General features: G+C 41.7%; 1 protein-coding gene across 1 annotated transcript in view; it reads left to right on the top strand.

Moving 5' to 3' along the window:
- nectin3a (nectin cell adhesion molecule 3a) overlaps positions 1-10,885 on the top strand; it is a 32,078-nt gene extending 21,193 nt beyond the window's left edge. The window contains exons 3-6 of the mRNA XM_072392183.1: positions 202-501; positions 2,373-2,490; positions 4,435-4,586; positions 6,724-10,885. Of these exons, the coding sequence (XP_072248284.1) occupies positions 202-501; positions 2,373-2,490; positions 4,435-4,586; positions 6,724-7,379 (1,226 nt within the window). The 3' untranslated portion in view covers positions 7,380-10,885. The remainder of the gene's footprint in view (positions 1-201; positions 502-2,372; positions 2,491-4,434; positions 4,587-6,723) is intronic.
- Positions 10,886-16,800: the final 5,915 nt, after the last annotated feature.

The raw sequence follows: 16,800 nt of genomic DNA, 5'->3' as shown, positions 1-16,800 counted from the left end.
ATATAATAGTTCATACATTTTTAATGCATGTAGGTGAAATGAAAGAAGGCAATTTGTGCTCTTTTGACAGTTAAGTATACCGAGACCCCTGGACATTATTTATTCATACATATACACAAAAAGATCAATATACATTTTGTCATCTCTTCTCCATTCTGTAATCTCTTCCCCTCCTCCTCCTCTTCACTCTCCTGTAACCAGTGGAGCCAAAGGTGTATGTGTCAGCGGGCCCAACAGCTCTGCTGGATGGTGGGAACGAGTCACTGGTGGCGACCTGCATAGCGGAGCGTGGACGCCCCGCTGCTGAGGTTTTCTGGGATACGGAGCTGTATGGGCGATCTGAGCGGCAGAGTCAGGATGAGTCCAACGGCACCACCTCCGTACATGTGCACTACATGTGGAAGCCTCAGAGCTACGCCCAGGGGAAGACGCTTACCTGTGTGGTGCGCCACCAGGCCCTACAAACAGAGTTCCGCATACCCTACACGCTTAACATTCAGTGTAAGTGTCTTTTATTTGAAAAGTTATTCTTGAAAACTGACTTAAATGAAAACTTGAATGATCTGGATTTAAATATGACTAAATGTTTATTATAGCTTTAATTGTGAAACCTGAAATGTTGCAGTGAATATTTTTGATATTCACCCATGAAGGGACAATTTCTTTTTAATGTCTTAATCACTGATGGATGCTAACTCAGCTAGCAGTACGTTAGTCTGTGTTTTCTGTGTGCGGGCTAATGAAGGTATTTTATGACATATTGATCACGCCTTAACAGCAACAGTAGTAGCGGGAGGCTGCTGGAGGCATCGGATGGAGACACACAAAAACAAGGTTAATACAGGAAGAAAGAGTCTCTCCAGTTCAATAAATCATGTCAAATGCAAAGGCAAGGGATTTTAAGTGCAAAAGAAGCACAATTTCAACATTGAACTGTGTGAAACGGGTCAGCGAACACAGTGAGCCGAGGCATCTTCCTGTGTGCAGTAATGAGTTCCTCATTTGTCCTCCAGAGAAATCCAAATGAAAAATTTGATATGAGTCAGTGTTTGCCATGTGTTATTACACTGGCTTTGTTTTTTCTATGTCACGGTGAGGCAAGTCGAGTTTATTATTAGCGGCGGTTCGTCTACCGCCTCAGCGAGTCTGTCATTTTCAACTTCCGACCAACACAGGCTCATTTGTTTGTTCTCTGGCTCGATTTGACCAACAGATCCTGTACCCTGTTACTGTCCTGTACAGCCTTCTTTTGTCATTGTTTGCTTCTGTGCTCTTAATACATGCTTTGTTCCTCCTGGAAACCTTCCTTTGTCATCAGGGTGCTGGAACACAGTGACTTATTATGAAGTCTTATTAGAACACGTTGTAGGAGGTAAAAGGAAAAAAGAATTGTACCTTTAAAGGTGCCATAGTCCAGGCTGTTTCATCATTTCTGGCTTATCTTAAGTGTTAAATGATATATTATCACCTTAAATGTCACCCAAAACTCCAAAAACAAGGCATTAGTTTTTTATGTAGAAGGAACTCATTTTATCCGTTGGTCTCAAATTCTTATTCGCAAGACTTTTTTTTTCTCCAAATGTGCACACATACGTCACAGTGAGTCAAAGGCAGGATTTCCTTTTATGCTCAATTCTCTGCACTGCGGCCCAGCCAGAGAGTGCACCACCAAGACCTTTTTAATATCAGACGTTTTTACGCCACAAGAAACAAGTGATTCCACCACTACGTCTCAGAGCGCAGGAGTTCGCTTTTGTTTTGGAGACATCTTAACCACAGTAGTGAAAATGCTTGGATTTGTTCACTAACGATACTTTTACGAACAAGAACCAGCACGAAAATGAAAAGTCGAGGCTGTTTCCATACTAAAAGGACATGACTCTGAAACTCAAGCAGTGAGTGAAACTGTTTCAGATGTCTGTGTGGAGTTGTCTTTAGGCGTACAAACATTTTGTACCATATTCAGAATTTAATTCTGGCTCAAATATGTACAGCTGGATTTGAGATGCTGTCATCCTCAAAAACGTGGCGCATCAAAGTTTCTCCTTTGTTTACAAGTTGAAGCTTTCTGTAGTGTGTGTTCACCAACATCTCTCAAGCCTACAGGCATCCGACCAATCAGAAGCTACTTCCCTTCAAATCCTTTTGTTCTCAATAAAAAGCTTTCCCCCGAGAGAGCTCTCCTTTGTTCTAATATGATTACAAACTGTTTTGAGTTAAGATGGATACGAAGCTAATCTGTAGGTACCCAAGATTAAGAATTAAATGAGCCGGAATGATCGTGCCACGTTCAATTTCATAAAAAAGATTATTCTGAAAATTGTGTTCATTGCAAATTCTGTGCATTTTAATCCTAAAATCTTGTTTTACAGTTGCACCAATAGTATCAATTGAAAGAAGTGACAAAAATTGGTATGTGGGTCAAACAAATGTGAAATTCACCTGTGGTGCCAAAGCCAACCCACCCGCCCGCCGCTTCACATGGATCAGGTCAGTAACCCCGACCCTCAGCAGTCATTCAGTTCGGTTACACGCACAGTTAAGTCATGCTGCAGTTGAGTTTAGTTCGGCCATTTTTATTCATCAATCATCCTTGTCCCAGGATACACGTACAGCAGAGGAAACGACTTATTAAATTAAGTATATCTGTGTGGGGGAAAAAAGTTGGATATTCTTCTGACTTTCTGTCTGACTTTCTGCCAGAAGTATAGCTGAATTAACCGCACACGCGTTGTATGTTATAAGATTAGGATTTCATTAGAGTGACAGCCTGGGAAAGCTTTAAGTGACCGTCAGTTGGCAGCTAATCTTATCGGTCAGCTTTTCTGTCACAGTTTCTGATGCGTTCACCAGTCCTGGCAAATCAAACGTGTGAGTGAGAGCAGCTTTATTGGCTATTTAACTGTGTTAACACACACTTCCACTTTTTAAGAAGGAGATGAAAAAAGTTTGAACGTTGAAACGTGTGGACTATTTGACCAACTATATGTGTTGACTGTATCTATGGTGATTTGATCAGTAACCTCATTATCTGGGTGTGTTAGTCATGTTTTGAGAATTCTGATGTACAATTTTGGTTGGATTAACATGCATTTCGAAAGTTCTTTTTAGTTTTTGTTGATCTTTGCTCAAAGCTGACTTTTCTTCATTGTGCCTCTCTGCTGCCAAACTGTACTGTAGTCACATGTAGTACCGCACATTCATCCTCTAGACTAGACTGTGCATCAACCCACTGTTGATTACTAAAGCAAATGAAGAGGTGCTTTAAACATGTTTTCTTTAGGAATTGTCCCCTTTTTTCTCAACTTGATTGTTATTTGCCAGAGAAAACTAGATATGGTAACTATCTAGTGTTCACTGGCAAATCACCATAAATATTAAACCATATGGTTGTAATTTTATCCAAAAAGTAATCCGAGAAAGCTATTTAGACAATTCATTCAGAGATGAAAACTTGTTAGCTTCACATCTTAATTTATATGTTTGAAATCATTGGCATGTTGCTGAAATCATGATTACTGCTTATGAAAAACTTAGTCAGCCCTTGTAACTGACTATAATGAGTGTATTCACATATCCTTTAAACTTGGAAGAAACTCCTAATATTTGTCCTGAAGTAGTTATTGGTTAATGTCTCGTAACATGATCTGCACCATTGAAGAAGCTGTCGTAGAATCATGTGACTTTGCTGGCTGTTAAAACAATTTATGCCAGTATTTTGAAAAATGCCTAAAAGAGTGATGAATCTGTTTGTACGCACTTTTGTTTATCATTAACACAGCAAAAGGAGCATGTTTGAGTTACTAATATTAGAAAAAATGTAACATGACAGACTTGCTGCAGCTTGGCTCTCTTGAGTTGATCTAACTGGGTTTGAATAAATTTAAATGGAGCAGCAAAGTGAAGAAGCTCGTGTCTATAAATTACCTCCAGTGTAACTTCGGAGCCTGGACACTGGAGCTGTTGAATGTGCTGCTGCACCATTTGGGAGGACTCCCTGCTATAAATAAAAGATTCCAAACAGTTCATGCATCAGAGCAACACTGGCCCATAGTAGCTTTTTGTCATCATCATGTTTTGTAAGCAAGAAATATGGTGACATTTGGGCTGATGGTACCAGTAAAGTCTGGACAAATAAACCTTTATTTCCATTTCCATCCATTTCGTCGATGTTGCCCAGACCTTGAAACCTTGTGTTTGAATAGAAGCTCTCTCTCAACTGATGGAAGAGCTCAGATTATCAGTCATGTTATCAGATAATAGCTGCAACAGGCAAACTAAACTAACAGAGCAGTAATGTCATTACAAGTTATGGATTTTTTGCAAAATACATTGAAAACAACCGTACTGTGGTGATGTGATGCAGAAACTCTTTTACAGATTGATCTGTTACATTTTGCACTCTGATATCTGTCATGTCTCATTTCTGTTCAGGAAGGATGGATTGATGCCTCAGGGTGTTGTGATCTCAAACAATAGCCTTGCTTTCAGCCGCCCGCTGGAGCGCAATGACTCTGCAATCTATCGCTGCGAAGTGATGAATGACATTGGTCTCCACAGTCAGGAGGTGACCTTCTTCGTACAAGGTATATTTGACTTTTTCACCCAGTTTCACAAGATCTTGTTAGATATTTAACCACCTTGGCAATGAAATAACTTCCCTTTAAAAGTCAACAAAAATGGAGAGTGTGTTTGTATTCATGAAGTCCTTCTCTTGTAAGATTATATTATAATAATTTTCCTATAATTATATATAAGCAAATCAGGTCACAGATCAGGACTTCTAGCAGAGATAACCCTCAATAGAAATAGAAATGTCCCTGCCCAGATCCACTTTCACACATTCCTGGCAACTGAGGAGCGTGGATTGCAGATACAGAATATCGGTACCAAAAGTTTCAATGCTGTGGTTTTGGCACCATTAGATATCTTAGATAAGGAAGGAGCCGTTTGCTCCTGCTGGTTCAGCAAAGCATGCACCCATGTAGCCCTTTTCTGTGCTTTGTTGCGGTTTAAAGGCACGCATTGTAACCCTTTTTTTCTCAGATTTGCAGTACACTAAATTTCTATGTTTATAACCCGTAAGATATGCTCCTCGGCAGTAAAATGCACTCTTTCCTGCAGTGGTGCACAAAATGTGAACAAACTATTTAGCTAAATTCAACAACTCATAGATTAAACTATGAAGAAGAAGAGACTTTGTTGATTCATCACCCAGGCTCCCCCTGCATTTGGATTAGAAGCTGTTGATCCTCTGATATAAATCAGAAAATATGCAGTAAACTCCTGTCTGCCACCTCAGACTGTCTGTGCTTTCCTGCTCAGTTCATTATTGTAAAGCCGGGGTGTGGATCCTGAGAACTCTGCATCTCTTTCTATTTTCATTTCTTCTCCACTCCTTTTAATCCTTTTCCAAACAAAGCAAGTGCTGCTTTTGGACACGTATTCCTCTGACACACACGCACACACACACACACACACACAGTCCTTTTGGTTTCTCACTGTTGAGAGGAAAGAGCTGGAGGAGTCCCAAAACAGCCTGTCAGGCTCCATCTGTGTACAGCTCTGCTGTTGGAGTCCTGCTTCGAGTGAAAGCACCGCTGACATCCTGTCCAGGATGGACTAGCACTGAGCAATTATCTTACTTCTCTTGTCAAATATTAAGTCTTGGGCATGCGGCTTCTTGCCTCTCTCCCCTGTGGAGATGACCATGTTGAGCTCAGTACTGCTCCACCCCCACCCCCCGTTTGGTGTTGATGTTACACATTCCCAGTTGTCTCGTGATTTCTTTTCTTTTCTTTTGCCGCTCCTCTCTCAGATAATCAGCTACACATTTTCAGATACTCATAACCTACATGAGGTTACAGTGTCGCACTGCAGGGTGGGATTAATGTTTACTGGCAAAGAGCGTGACTGCAAGTATATCAGTTAACTAACCTTGATCTGTGTCTGTTGTCTTCTCTCGTGCTTTTGCCTCATGCTTATTCCTGATCATTCAGGCTCACACGCTGTATAATTTCAGGTAATTAGAATCTTACTCACCCAATTGTGGAAATCATTATAGCTCTACAGGAATTCGGGTTTTGACAAGTTTCTAAAACCCTCTCGGTGATGCAAACCATTTCTTAAATTTACTGCTGTGTCATCAAGCTTTTGATGTGCCTTTAGACTGACTGACTAGTGTTATCAGGCTGCTCCAAGTCCCTGAGGCCGCAGGTCAACATGGAGGCACTTACCCTGACCTTGAGCTCCTCACAGCCCTTTTCTCACCAGCTCTGGCTGCTATCACAAGAGCCGGCCACCGGAGGACAAATCAGATGCAGGAACCTCACATCGATCATGCAGCGTTTCATCTTCTCACATGACTTCCCCACAGCAGGGCTTAGAAAGAAGAGGGCAAGAGCTAATCACTCTCCCTCAGATGCTCATAAGTGCATGTCCACCTATCTCTTTCTATCTCCCTGTCATGCTCACACACGTTGACATTTTACACTTTTAACCTCTTTCTGCCTCTCGTTTGTCCCTCTTTCCTCTACAGTCTCCCAGCAAATTTGAACGGTCTTTCTGCTCCAACTCTTCACTGTTTTAAGAAATTAATCTAAAAAAGATTCACACTTGACTCTTCAGCTTTCACAGAACATAAAGCACAGTCCTCTTAGTTTTGACTCCTCACTCCATTTGCTGTGTTTCCTATCTGATTCAAATGTTGTCATCACTCTGCAGATCCTCCCCCCACCACTGCAGCCCCCAGCACCACTGCTTCCCTCCTCCACGACACCTCCGGAACCGGCACTGCTGTGGACCAGCAGAGAGCCTTGTTCACCTCCCCCACCCTGGCTTCCATCCATGACAGCAGCCTGGGCACTATAGTTGGCGGGGCAGTGGGTGGAGTTCTGTTCCTGATCCTCTTGCTGATCCTTGGTGGGGCTTGTTTTATGCGTCAGCGCAGGACCTTCAGAGGGGACTACTACACCAAACAGTACCTGGGACCCTCTGACATGCAGAAGGAGTCTCAGCTGGATGTGCTGCAGCCTCATGAGCTGCAGGAGGTCTACGGGGACAAAATGAGCAAAGGCAGCCAGGAGCTAAAACCCAAACTGGGAGGGGACATAATTTACCCCGACTACACCCCAGAACGGAAGGAGAGGGACGACTGGGCTGACAGGGGGGACATCCACAGGGGCCTCAAGGAGGGAAACTACTACCCAGATCACTACAACACCCAAAACATGCACCCCTGCGGGCCTCCTGTGCACAGCCCCATTGTGAACAACGGCTCCCCCTACCTCCCGGAGGACTGCTTTGACAATGGTACAGACAGCGACTATGTGTCCCACATGGACGGATCTGTGATTTCACGCAGAGAGTGGTATGTTTGAGGAAAGAAAGAAAGAAAGAAAGAGAAAAAGAAAAACAAGGACTGACTCACTGAGAATAAGTCAGAAGTGACAGATATTTCTCTAAAGGATGTGTCATTTCAATTTATAAAGCATTAATGACATTTCTGAGCTCAGATTCACAATGAGCTCTTTGAACAATATTGCTCAGCCTCGATTGTAACCACTTAACCTTAAGGATGTGTTTGTGGATTGTATTACACTTTTGTAGCGTTTCTAAGAGCTACAAATAAGTTGGAACGCCTCAGTGATATTATCATGTTTGCCGTGGCATACAGTGGTGTTTCGACTGATGTGAATGAGGTTCTGTTTTCTGCTTGTTTGTGTTTGCACCTGTCTTTTTCACAGGCGACAGGTGAGGCTTTCAGACCCTCTTTATTCAAGTATTTATACTCCTGACTGACTGAGCTCTGTTGCTATAAAATCTCACAGCATCTGTGGCATTTGAGAGATGGTTTTCTTGATTGCTTTGAGCAGTTTTACACAAGTGAAATGTTCATCATGGCTGCAACCAGTATTTCAAGCAAATTGTACTGCATGCTTTTCAATTACAAAAGTATCATTAAGTGAAAGGGAAAGTCACAACATTAAAAGGGAGAATGGTACGGGCATTTTACCAAGGGAAAGCCAGCTGATTAATGGGAGCTCATTGCATAAAAACACTGCCTCGTGTAAACTTTTCGGTACATTTCTTCTGTGGCTTTTGCCAAATCACAGTATCTCCTGTAAATCAGTCATGAAGTTGTAAACATGCCACCTAAGAGGGGTTCCTCCCTTTTGAAGCATGTTTCCGCTCAGCTTCGCTAGTACACATATTTTACACATATCTCTGTTCCCAAAGCTGTAATGCAGGTTTTCTTCAGCTTTCAGACCAGATGAATTTTCTGTCACAAATGCAAAAAGACCCACAAACTCAGGTTGCTTTGATAAAGTTTGATCTGATTCAATGGCAACCGCTCACATCGTTTTCAGCACCAACGCAGGACACAGTAAAGTCGGTTACTTCTGAAAGATTAGGGCTGGAAAAGAAAACATAGAAAGTGAATGTTGTCTTCACCGGATTTCAGATTGAATTTGTTTTACTCATTTTCCAGCTACACTCTAACAGCTCTTTGATTGAATTCTGTAGCAGAAGAGCTTGGATTCTCCCTTATCAATTGGCGACGTGGAAATGAAAGGCATTTTGACTCAAGCCAGATGTGTAGCAATGCCAACAAACCAGTTTTGCGTGGGTTTAAGGAGTGCAGTGGATGTTAAAACAGTTAGGCGGGCTCCATCTGAACTGGAAGTAAAACTGACGTTGGATAATAACTTTAACCAAGTCCACTATTATATGTATCAGAATGTGTTGATCCAGTCACATTCATGCAGTTGAGAGCACAGCTCTATGATTACAGTTGTCAGTGAACGTAAAGAACGCCTCGGCCCTCTTGCCTTTGCCATGATAACAGGCTGTGTTGCTGTCTTTTCCATTTCTCTCCTCAGTATGCTCTGATTTCTGTCTGTGAGACCAACACCAATTGGTCATTATAGGTTTTTATAACATAAGATCAAAGTAATGTGTTATGAATACCAGATGTGACTAGAGCAGCTGTCATCATCTGATATTATGTGGCTCCATAAACCACCAACAGTTTCACTGCAACTGGTTTGATGCTCCACTGTTGCTCGCGATCGTAAATAAGCAACAAACAGAGAAGGATCGACATCTAACCGATCCCTCGATCTTAATTTTAAAGTCAAATTATTCATAAAGCTGGAAACCGTGCGAGCAGCTGACATCACTGCTGAACTGGCTATAATGTTGGGGTTTGGCTCCTCTGAGGATATGCAGCGATCATGGAAACATGAAACTCAATTCCATGAGTGAAGAAAATCTGAACCATGTAGGCCAGAGCTGTCTTTGTAATGTCTCCCCAAGGCGTAGATATACGTTTATATTTTTCCCTTTCTCCACAAACAACAAATCCAGCGAAATTAAGTTGAAACAAAAGAGTTGACATCATCAGTGATCTCATCTCTCCCTGCTTGATTTGACCTCGCACTTTTCCACTTAGTGCTTTGTTTAGTTTCCTCAGGAATGATGCATGGATCAAAGTGGCCTTTGCTCAGTCTCGCGTGAAAGGGAAAACTCACCCCTTTTGGAAGCGTCCCCCTTTAGTCAGTCAGGGTGTTTGTCGCCAGAAAAAATATCTTACATGGGTATTACAGTCAGATCAGGGCAGGAGGCCGGTTCGACTTTGAGGTCTCCTTTCTTATTGGCGGGGGTTTTATAGATCTTGGGTGCACTTCTCCACCCTCATTTTCTCATGCCACGGCTTTAGTCAAAGGTTTAGATGTCTTAGAATAAACTGCTTTAATCTCTTTAACTCGCTCTCACCCTCATCGCCGCACACTCACTCGCACACACCCGGCCGCCACACATCTGCCACTGCAGCCCACATTCAAAGAGCAGTCCTCACCTCAAAGCTTCAGCTTTTTAATCAACTTTTATATCCTTCTTCATCACATTTGGCAGCAGAAGTGCTCGGACTCTGATATACGACACATCATGTCTGCATTTCTTCTTTTTTTTTTCCAGGCTGACAGCTTCAGTTTCTTATTTGTTAAAGTCGCTCCGTGCAAACCGCCGCCTCTGCTTTAAAAATGATCTTTTCATCAGCTTCAGCTTCATTTTCGACTGTTTGAACAAGCCGAACTGATGTTGTTTGTCCTTTTTGATGGTCACTCACAATCTGGCTGCATGTCCAGCTATTTGCTGCCAGCAACGCTCATTATTTCCCATCATTGATGTTTATATACATGTACATATTATGGACGGGATTAGCTGTTCTCTCGGTTGTTCGTGTACAGTTTGTTTTGGACTCCCCTACTGAATAGCTGGTGCCTTAAATGGGCTGAGCAACGCACAGAAACTTTCAAAGCGGACACTTTGCTGAAGCCCTTGACATAAAGGGTATTAATATCATTAAAGAGAAAGGCAAGTGTGCCCTTTTGATGTGTAGTCCATCTTCATATTTAAGATTTGCTGTTTTCAAAGCTCTAGAATAGACAAAAGGTTGATTATCATGCCTTGTACACTTTGAAAGGACACGTGTAACAAGTTGGTTACTGAGAAAATTGTAATAAAGCGACGTTTCACTGGGAATTTAGGCGAGCCAGATTCATAGAAAATATTATTGTCCTGTAAATATGCTGGCTTTTTTTTATTATTATTGGGAGAAAAATCTTATTTTTTGTATGAGGTCTGTAATTTTCACAGAGTATTAGTTTATCCTACGAGCGTGCGAGTGGCTCTTTCTCTGCCGATGATGTGTACAGCGATCCTGTTTTCAATGCATTTTCTATTTGTTCTGGAGAGTTTGTGACCAATAATTTTGTATGTTGTTCTTTGAATGATTGATGTGTCACAGGAATCAGAGATGAACGGGTGGTAGGTTGTCGTTTATTCTTTTGTTTGCAATAAAACCACCATTATTGAACTTAAATGTGTCCCAGAATACTGCTTTCAGGGAGGAGTTGACATTTATAAATTCTGTGCTTGTGTTTATAATCGCAAACATCAGTTTATAGGGTCGATACAACTTAAAGACTGATGCAGTACATGATTAAATGTATGATTTTCAGGCTAGATGTCAGCTTGATTGAAGAAACTGTTTTCTTGTGAGATGTTCCACTTTCCTGCTGCTAATGTTTTTTTCTTAATCACCGCTTTAAAGCAGCAATGTCGATGATCAGTCCTTAAATTTACTGAAAGAAAAGATGAATAAATCTCCCGGGTCTCCTTTTTCAGGTAGGAGATGGCACACGTCTTCTGAACAGTTTGACACTAAACTGGCAATTTTCAGACCAATGAGTCAGAGGAAATTCATTTAGCTTGAGACCTGCATCTCAGCAGCTTACTCTCATGTGATTTGATAACACAGATGTCTCTTGGTAAAGGAAAAAGCTATTTTGATGTTTTGTAAATTTCAGCATTCACTTATTCAATCAGCTTTTATTCATCTACTCAAAGTGACACTGAAGCTCTTTACTGTTTCATACTATTAGCACATCTTAGGATGCATCTTCCTCTGTGTTTGTAGATCTGCTCTTCTCTGGAAGAAGAGATCTTTTTGTTTCAATGGGACCTTCCTGGTAAAATAAAGGGCAAATATATAAAATAAAAAAAACACAGGGCTCAGAGCCAATCCCCTTCTCTTATTTCTTAGGTTGTACTTCCTCTCCTCATGTCTTTGTCTACACCACCTGAGATGTGAGCTGAAAGCGAGTCAAGAGGAATTTAATTAAATGAGGCGTCCTTTCTGCAGCGCCGTCATTTCGTGCGTCCATAGTTTGTTCGATGAGGATTATCGGTGTTCATGAAAACACACATTTACATTGAATTCAGGTTACTATGAAACATAATGTGTAAACAGAATAGATCTGTCCATCCCTGCTTGTTGCTCTGAGATCAATATGCCAATCACTTGCAGCAGGAGAGAGGACACGAGGTGGGGAAAAGTCAAGAAATGTGAGGATCCTTACGCACCATGTTTGAATTTCATTGATATACTGTTGATTGGATATGATGTCACTTTCCTTTGCAGTTTTCAATCGGCTGGGATCGACAAAAACAAATCCAACATGGTGGAAACTGACATTACAGGGTGTGCTGAAAGAATCGAGCTGCATCTCTTGTGTGAAATGATTCAACAGTTTATGGCAGGGATACTGACACCAAATCAGTCTTCTGCCAGCAAAAAAGATTAAAAAAAGAATGGATGTAAAAAAAATAGTCAAAGTTCCAAACTCAAGTCTTACTCGCTTGACCAAAATTTGAGACCTAGGCCATGATTTCTGTGACAACAGAATCATTTCCATCAGCTTTGAATGCCAAAAAGCTCTTTTGTGATCCAGATTTTACTGTAAGTTTGGACTTGCTATATAATTGTTATTTGGTATTTTTTCTTCAGTAAAGAAAGAACATTTGAAAAACGGACCAGTTTGAAGAATATATTACTTCTAATGGTCCTAAAGGAAACTGCACGTGAAGTGGAAAGATGGCGTCCATGAGGGTGACAGTCACTTCGCAATCAGTGGATTTAATCCCTAACCATAATCGTGTTCTAACCCTAACCCTCACCAAGTGATGTTACAGCCTAAAGCTAACCAAGTGAGAAAGTTTGGTTGCAGTGTGTTGTGTTTAAATGCAACCAGCAAAACGGCATCCATGAAAGTGACAGCTGTGTGGTAAAAAGAACGTGTTTTAGACCCAACTGTGATCATTTTAATACCCTATGAGTCGTATTTCCCTCCCGCTGCTTGCAGAGGCGGTACTTTACAGGGCGCTGACATGTGTTGTGTAGCACGAGTTTAACTGGGAACATCTTTACTGAGTAGATTTGTATCAGTGAAACTCTCTCTTCACGCATCAGTCTGACACATATCTTAGAAAAATACTCCTGTTTAATCAATGCAAATGTAATGGGTCTTTTTTGCGTGTGCATTTAGATCCTTGCCTCAGGTTTCCACTTTGTATTGGTTTTTCTTGATTCTTAGGATTTCCGTTTGGACTGAGGACTCTTCAGTTGATTGCCCTGATTTATAACAGATGCTAGTAAAAATACAACTCAGGTATTGTCTTCTTTATTTTATCCAGAAAACAGCAGCTTGCTGAAATGTTGAGCTTTATATACATCAGCTTATCAGCGGATAATTAATGAAATCAAGCCATTCTGAACCTTGATGAATGAGGCAGGCAGTTGTTAATCACGCAGAGAACCTGCTGCCATTGTTTCCACTTGTTTTAATCACACTTTATATCATCCACCACAGGGTTCAAAGATAGAACGGTCTTTGGGGTTTTTAAGAATATTGATTAATCAGTAAAAAAAAAAAAAACTGACAGATTGATGATAAAGACCGACAGACTGACAAATGGTGGCTTTTCTTCCCGGTATGAAGCAGAAGTCATTGAGGCCAGACACCATCCGTCTCTGTCACCTTCAGCCTGTGCCACTGTCCACACCTGTGTAGTGACTAACTGACCCATCTCGCGCGACTCTCCATCCCGTCTAACTCAGCACCCTCTTCATCATCGGCTCACAGAGAAGCAAGTCAGGCTGCTGTTTTTTGTCGCACCCGCACCGACTTCAAGGCTGCTGACCACCCACAGTTCCCTCCTGTCACTCGTCAGTCCTCAGAGAGTAAGATGTGCCTCCTTAAATATTGTGAACTTCTCACACTGAAATCATGCCCTGAGAACATTTACAAAGGAATTTACAATGGCATCCCTAATCCAGACCCTCCCACTCTAAGTGCCTGGGTTTAATCCACAGTGTTAACCTGGCTTTGGAGGTGCCACAAACACTATCAATATGAGCTGTTTTGGAAAGTGACAATCGTTCCCTCCGGTCTAGATTAGGAGCAGCAGAAGAAACTAGATACTTAATCCTTTGTGGCATGTTGGGGAGAAATCTCCTCTCTTGGACTTCACTTTCATCACTTCATCGTCCACGTCTACCTGACCCAAAAGCACTCACTCTATTATCACAGTGTTGCCTGACTGGGATAACCCCAGCCTAATCCATCACTGCTACCATCTGCATGTTTGTGCAGGAAGGGTGGGTAAATAATGCTGTGTGTTGGTGGGCTTGGGTTACCTCTTGTTTTTCCTTTCTTAAGTTTTTGGCAGTTGGCTGCAAGGGGCATTTTTTTCCCTCCGGTAATGAATCAGTCAGCAAATGTGTTTAGTTTTGTTACCTCGTAAAACAGCGGCAGGTCCTTTCAACATTCTTTAAAGACCCCACCCAAAGAAGTTAACATTGGGACGGGTTTCAGCATCAAAACTTTCATGGTGGAAACTGCTTTCTTCTTCCTACCATTGTCCCAGCAGTGTTGCTTACTTATGTTATCCTTTATCATGTATTCAGTAGAAGTGAGAAGTGGCCTGTTTTACGCTCCCACCCTGCTCCTCTTCTCTACAACCACAGATTTGTAGCAAACGAACACCACTGCAGCACCGGGGAGCTGACATCAAAGGGCACAGCTGACTGAGCAAGGCAGACAAATTGTTTGAGCCCATGGGTTTGGAAATAATGCAATGCTGCAGAGGGTGGGAGAGTGCGAAGCAGTTACAACAAAAATGTTGTCACATGGCCCGCGGCCTCTCCGGACCCTCGTTTCGGTGTGAAGCGTGAGGCTCCAGGGCTGCAGCCACCTGTGGAAGCAGAGTAGGCCTCTGGGAAGAAAATACTACATGTGTGTTTCAGTCACAACTGAAGCTGACCTTGAGCTTTGAAACACATCAAGGGAAGTTTTCCTACTTGTTACTGAATTTCAGAAAAACAAGTTTCCATTCTTTGTAAGCAAGGATACAATACAGCCAGAGTGCAAGACGCTGCGCAGCAACATGTCTCAAGAAAGTTGGGAGAGGGGCATGTTTACCACTGTGGCACAACAAACCGTTCACAGACAGTGATTCTGTGAGTCCATGCAATGATTTCCATGACAGAATCATGTCTGTTTTTAATGCAGAGCTGCCTGAGGGCCCAAAGATCACAGGCATTCGGTGTTGATTTCCAGCTGTGCACAATGATGTCTCCAGATTCTCTGTTTTCTGATGACATTAAGTCCTGTAGATGATGGATTATTGTTTTACATTAAGGATATTTTTTTCATGCAATTGCTCCACAATTTCTGGATGCAATTTCTGCAGATTGCTGATCGTCTGCCCATCTTCCTCTCTGAGGTTCACTCTTCAATTACCCAATAATGTTACTTATCAATGAACCTAATTAGCTGCAACATCTTCCCACTGATATTGCGTTTTACTCCTAAAACATATAAAACTGAAACAGCTGAGCAACTTTACTCACTGAGGAACATTATATGATTTGAATCAACACTTAAAACCACACATTGAGGATGTCGTGTAAACAGAATATTTTAAGATTATGATACGATGCACGGCAAAGCCTAACCAGCATTTAATTTTTTCTTTCTTTACCTTGTAATTTTGTTTTGCTATATTTGTTTTTTCCAAACAAATTAGGGAGTGAAGAAGTCTGGAATAACACTTTAACATTAATTTAAAGTAGTACATTGTCCAAAAACAATACATGTAACAAAAAGACCAAAAAAAGTGGTTGTTTGTTTAAGTTTTCTTGCAGCATACGGTTGGATAAAATGATCTGTCTGGGTTTCACTCTGTCTTTTGAAATTCACTGGCCACAAGTGTAGGTTTTCATGAAGACCAAAGAAGCATTTAAAAAAGACGGAGTCATAACAAAAATGAATGATTATAACAAACATTTGTGCATATAAAAGCTCAGAGGAAGAGCACAGAGAGAGCTGATTTTCATCTGTAACAGGACGTGCTCAGAAGCTTCCTGCATCACCTTTTAGCAGCATTTTTTTACTTGATTGCGGTATAAATGGGCACCCTTTCGACAAAGACGAGAGGTCAGGCACTATGACAAAACCTGCTTTGTGCAGGGACTCCTCTGAGACCGAGAGCAAAGACAATGAAGGTTTTCATCGATGAGCCGCATTGTTACTCTAGATTGCACTGAGGTTCATTCACAGATCAGATCCTGCGGGCTGCTCCCAGCACTCTGCTGCTGTGGAAAAGCTTGCTGCAGCTGAGGGGCTGCGTTGCTCTCTGCTGACTCAGAAAGTTTTCCAGGGACGGTTTTCAAAAGTACTGAGAGCAGCATATCTCATTCCACAATATGAAATGAAACTGCGATGATAGCGTAGTTTTCACTGTGCGGTCTGATAAATAAGTTTCAAACATACACTAAGAGAATATGCCATCTGACCATCACTGCTGCCCACTGCTGTAACACTCATCTTTAAAGGCTGAAAGGTAATTACACAATTTGCAAATACATATGTGGCTTTGGTCCTTCCAATGGATCATTCTCTAATTGGGCTCATGGCACGCCACAGGCTCTGATCAGAATGGGTGGGCGGCCACCTTACTGAGCTGTGACATGGGGACCCCCACATCCCCCTGCATTGTTCTGCAGTGCTGGAGCAGATATAATCCTCAGTGAATTTTAATCCCTACAAAACAATGGTGTGTTCCCTGGGAAATGTCCGTGGGGTATATAAAAGGAAACAACAACAGACATTTGAATGGATCACACCACATAAACGGACCTGCACATTTATTGTGTAACTGTAGAGAGATATATAATGTAGAACTAAACTATACACAACATGTGAACTTGCTACTGGTGCTAAAGCAAATGCTAAGATGCTTGAGTGAGAAAGCTTTGACTATAAGGCCCTGGATACTTTCCATGGAAGTAAAAGACATGATTCATACAAGATCTTTTTAAGTTGCTGTGTTGGGGTTACGTTACTTGAAAAATCTTAACTGAAAGCAGGCACATGCTGCAGTCTGGGCGTTGCA

This window comes from Leuresthes tenuis, unplaced genomic scaffold (genome assembly GCF_036924035.1).
Source record: "Leuresthes tenuis unplaced genomic scaffold, fLeuTen1.0.hap1 SCAF_9, whole genome shotgun sequence".
Lineage (NCBI taxonomy): Eukaryota > Metazoa > Chordata > Actinopteri > Atheriniformes > Atherinopsidae > Leuresthes > Leuresthes tenuis.
The sequence above is the reverse complement of the archived record's forward strand: the minus strand, read 5'-3'. Positions and strand labels throughout refer to the sequence as shown.